The sequence below is a fragment of the Corapipo altera genome, unplaced genomic scaffold (genome assembly GCF_003945725.1).
Source record: "Corapipo altera isolate COAL_440 unplaced genomic scaffold, ASM394572v1 60127, whole genome shotgun sequence".
Lineage (NCBI taxonomy): Eukaryota > Metazoa > Chordata > Aves > Passeriformes > Pipridae > Corapipo > Corapipo altera.
Window position 1 is genome coordinate 1 of NW_020887498.1, and position 3997 is coordinate 3997.

At 64.6% G+C, this 3997-nt stretch overlaps 1 protein-coding gene across 1 annotated transcript; it reads left to right on the forward strand.

Annotated features, from left to right (window-relative positions):
- The first annotated feature begins 370 nt into the window (after positions 1 to 370).
- OSBP (oxysterol binding protein) lies at positions 371 to 3611 on the forward strand. Its single transcript, XM_027632791.1, has 12 exons — positions 371 to 628; positions 724 to 922; positions 1359 to 1464; positions 1546 to 1600; positions 1802 to 1933; positions 2012 to 2257; positions 2337 to 2457; positions 2535 to 2638; positions 2733 to 2828; positions 2903 to 3084; positions 3172 to 3392; positions 3469 to 3611. The coding sequence occupies exons 1-12, from the start codon at positions 620 to 622 to the stop codon at positions 3609 to 3611; spliced, it is 1614 nt and encodes a 537-aa protein (XP_027488592.1). The 5' UTR covers positions 371 to 619.
- Positions 3612 to 3997: the final 386 nt, after the last annotated feature.

Below are 3997 nucleotides of genomic sequence, written 5' to 3' on the forward strand. Positions count from 1 at the left end.
GGACCCAGGGCAGGATCCCAAGGCAATATCCCAGTTCCCCACAAGACTCAGGGCAAGATCCCAAGGCAATATCCCAGTTCCCCACAAGACTCAGGCAGGATCCCAAGGCAATATCCCAGTTCCCCACAAGACTCAGGGCAGGATCCCAGCACCCTGGGCAGGGTCCCAGTGCCCCACAGGCCCCAGATGAGGCTCCCAGTGCCCCGCAGGCCCTGAGGCAGGATCCCAGCACCCTCAGGGATGTGGGGATCCCCCGTGCTCCCCTTGGCAGCCCCCCCATCACCCCCCTGGTGCGGCGGGCGCTCAGAGCCGGGCGTACGGTACAACAACCCCCTGCCTCATCCCAACCCACGCTTCCCATCCCTTCCCCATTCCCTCAGACGACTCCGGCGACGAGTCGGTGTCGCAGACGGACAAGACGGAGCTGCAGAACACGCTGCGGATTCTGTCCAGCAAGGTGGAGGACCTGAGCACCTGCAACGACCTGATCGCCAAGCACGGCACGGCCCTGCAGCGCTCGCTCAGCGAGCTCGAGGCCCTGCGCCTGCCCCCCGAGAGCACCGACAAGATCAAGCAGGTCAACGAGCGGGCCACGCTCTTCCGCATCACCTCCAACGCCATGATCAACGTGAGGCCCCTTCCCCGGGGGAAACAGGCGGGAAAACCGGTGGGAAGCACTCTTCCTCCCCCCACCGCCACTCGTGTTCGGTTTTGTCCCCGCAGGCCTGCAGGGATTTCATGCTGCTGGCGCAGACGCACGGGAAGAAGTGGCAGAAGTCGCTGCAGCAGGAGAGGGATCAGCGGATCCGGCTGGAGGAGACGCTGGAGCAGCTGGCAAAGCAGCACAACCACCTGGAAAGGGCCTTCCGGGGGGCCACGGTGCTCCCTGCCGGCACGCCCGGCACCGGCGGCTCCGGGAAAGGTGGGATGGGACGAGGCTGCTTTCCCTGAGCTTCCCTCTCTCCACTGATCCCAGGGGGTGGGTCTGTCCCGCGTCACCTGTGCAGCCAAGGGATTCTGGCACCGATGGCACACTCCAAACTGGCTCCCTCTGGCACCCTGTGGAGTTGCCAGGGTGATGTGTGTGACCTCCCTGGCAAAGGCAGGATGGGGCAAGCCAGGTGTTCCCCAGCTGCTTTCCCCAGCCAGGCTCAGCTGCCCTCAGTCCCCTGATCCCAAGGGCTGGGTCTGTCCCCTGTCACCCAAGGGATTTTGGCACTTAAAACCGGCTCCAGAGTGGCTCATCTGAGCCTTGCCTGTGTGACCCCTGCCTGCTGGTGACAGGGGCCTCCCAGTGTCCCACTGGTGGGGAAACTGGGAGCGATGTCCCTTCCTTAACAGCACTGTCCCCTTCCCAGATCTGTGCTGCCCCTCCAAAGGTGACATGAGCGACGAGGACGACGACAACAACGAGTTCTTTGACGCCCCCGAGATCTTCCCCATGCCCGACATGATGGGCCACAAGTGAGTTCTGGGGGGCTCTGGGGGGCCCCCCACTACCTGCACCTCCTTGGAAGTGATCACCCTGTTTTCCACCCTTTCCAGGAGAACTGGGAGCAACATCAGCGGCACCAGCAGCGACATCAGCCTGGATGAGCAGGTGGGATGTGGGGTTTATGGCTTTGAGGTGGGAACAGGGCTGGGCTGGGGGTCCCTGAATTCCCACGGGGGGGTCTTGGGGGGTCACAGTGATGGAACAGCCCTCGGGGGAAACAGGGCTGGGCTGGGAGTACCCTAATTCCCACAGATGGGTTTTGGATGGTCATAGTGATGGAACAGCCCTTGTCTCTCCCCTCCCCAGTACAAGCACCAGGTTGAGGACACCAAGAAGGAGAAGAGAACCCGCATTCCCTACAAACCCAACTACAGCCTCAACCTCTGGAGCATCATGAAGAACTGCATCGGGAAGGAGTTATCCAAAATTCCCATGCCGGTGAGCGTGGGTACATCCGGCGGGTGGGCTCGGGGCTCCCCAAAAAGCCCCTTTTTTTGACCCATTTCTGCCTTGCAGGTGAACTTCAACGAGCCACTGTCGATGCTCCAGCGGCTGACGGAGGACCTGGAGTACCACGAGCTCCTGGACCGGGCGGCCAAGTGTGAAAATTCCCTGGAGCAGCTGTGCTACGTGGCCGCCTTCACCGTCTCCTCCTACTCCACCACCGTCTTCCGCACCAGCAAACCCTTCAACCCGCTCCTGGGGGAGACCTTCGAGCTGGATCGGCTGGAGGAGAGCGGCTACCGCTCCCTCTGCGAGCAGGTGTGGCCAGCCCCGCCCTCCCGGCCTCTCTTATTCCCTCGGGATGCCCAGCACTGAGCCGTTCCCAATCCCTGTCCAGGTGAGCCACCACCCCCCGGCCGCTGCCCACCACGCCGACTCCAAGCACGGCTGGACGCTCCGCCAGGAAATCAAGATCACCAGCAAATTCCGAGGGAAATACCTCTCCATCATGCCCCTAGGTGAGCATCCTGGGATTTTTGGGAGCCACCCGAGGCTCCGGGCGTGGTTCCCGACACAGCTCGTGCCCCACCCTCAGGTACCATCCACTGCGTCTTCCACTCGTCCGGCAACCACTACACGTGGAAGAAGGTGACCACCACCGTGCACAACATCATCGTGGGGAAGCTGTGGATAGACCAGGTGGGATATCACGGATATGGGAGCGCCCCGGCCCTGTATGGATGCCTTGGGAGCGGGGTGTGGGTGGGTCTGACTGTCACCTTGGCCTCTGCAGTCGGGCGAGATCGAGATCGTCAACCACAAGACGGGTGACAAGTGCAACCTCAAGTTTGTCCCTTACAGCTACTTCTCCCGGGATGTGGCGAGGAAGGTAGGGAAAACAGGGAAGCGCGGGGCATCCCGGGGTGCCTGTGTCCTGATTGGTGCCATCCCCTCTCCCTCCAGGTGACCGGGGAGGTGACGGACCCCTCGGGGAAGGTGCACTTTGTCCTGCTGGGCACGTGGGACGAGAAGATGGATTGCTACAAAGTCCAGCTGGGAACGGGGGACAACGGAGCCGAGGCCCGGCCGCGAGCCCACGAGTCCGAGGACAGCCGGGTGCTGCTGTGGAAGCGGAACCCGCTCCCGTGAGTCGGGGACGCGGGGGACGAGGCCTCTCCCGGGAGCGGAGACGCGGGGCCGGCGCTGAATTCCCCGTCCTTCCCGTGCCGCAGGAAGTACGCGGAGAACATGTACTACTTCTCGGAGCTGGCGCTGACCCTGAACGCCCCGGAGAGCGGGACGGCTCCCACGGACAGCCGGCGGCGCCCCGACCAGCGGCTCATGGAGAACGGGCGCTGGGACGAGGCCAACGCCGAGAAGCAGCGGCTGGAGGAGAAGCAGCGGCTCTCCCGCAAGCGCCGCGAGGCCGAGGCCGCCCGCGCCTCCGAGGACGGTAAGGAAGGGATGGACACCCCCACCACCACCTCTCCGGAGCCCCCCCGGGCCCTCACCCCCTCTGTGCCCCCCAGGGACCCCCTGCGATCCCTACAAACCGCTGTGGTTCGAGCGGAGGAAGGACCCGGTGACGCAGGAGCTGGCGCACGTCTACAAGGGGGGGTACTGGGAGAGCAAGGAGAAGCAGGACTGGAGCCTGTGCCCGGATATTTTCTGAGCCCAGCGAGGAGGAGGAGGAGGAGGAGGAGGAGGAGGAGCGGCAGGATGGGGGGGGATGAAGGCCAGGACCCCCCCCTCCTTCCGTGTCTGTCTTAAGCGCCCGCTGTCCCCGCGCCGGCCGGGCTTTGCCTTAGCCCACTGACCCACACTGACCTTGGGGAGCGGGAGCCAACACAGCCCCCCCAGAGCCGGGCTGGAACGGGGGGGTTCCCTCATCCTCCCCGGCACCCTGGGGTGGGGGGCACGGCCACCCCCAGGGTGGGGGGGTCCCCGGGGTGAGCCCGAGGCTGGCCTTGGTCTCTCCCCCCCTCCCCACTTTTCTTCCCGTCCGCCCCCAGGAGTTCGGGTGCTTTTGGGGTACGGGAGGGGCCAGACTCCCCCCCC

Coding starts and splice junctions, on each gene's coding strand:
- OSBP (XM_027632791.1), top strand. Junction 923..1,358: donor CACCGGCGGCTCCGGGAAAG/GTGGGATGGGAC, acceptor TCCCCTTCCCAG/ATCTGTGCTGCCCCTCCAAA. Junction 2,458..2,534: donor CCTCTCCATCATGCCCCTAG/GTGAGCATCCTG, acceptor CCCCACCCTCAG/GTACCATCCACTGCGTCTTC.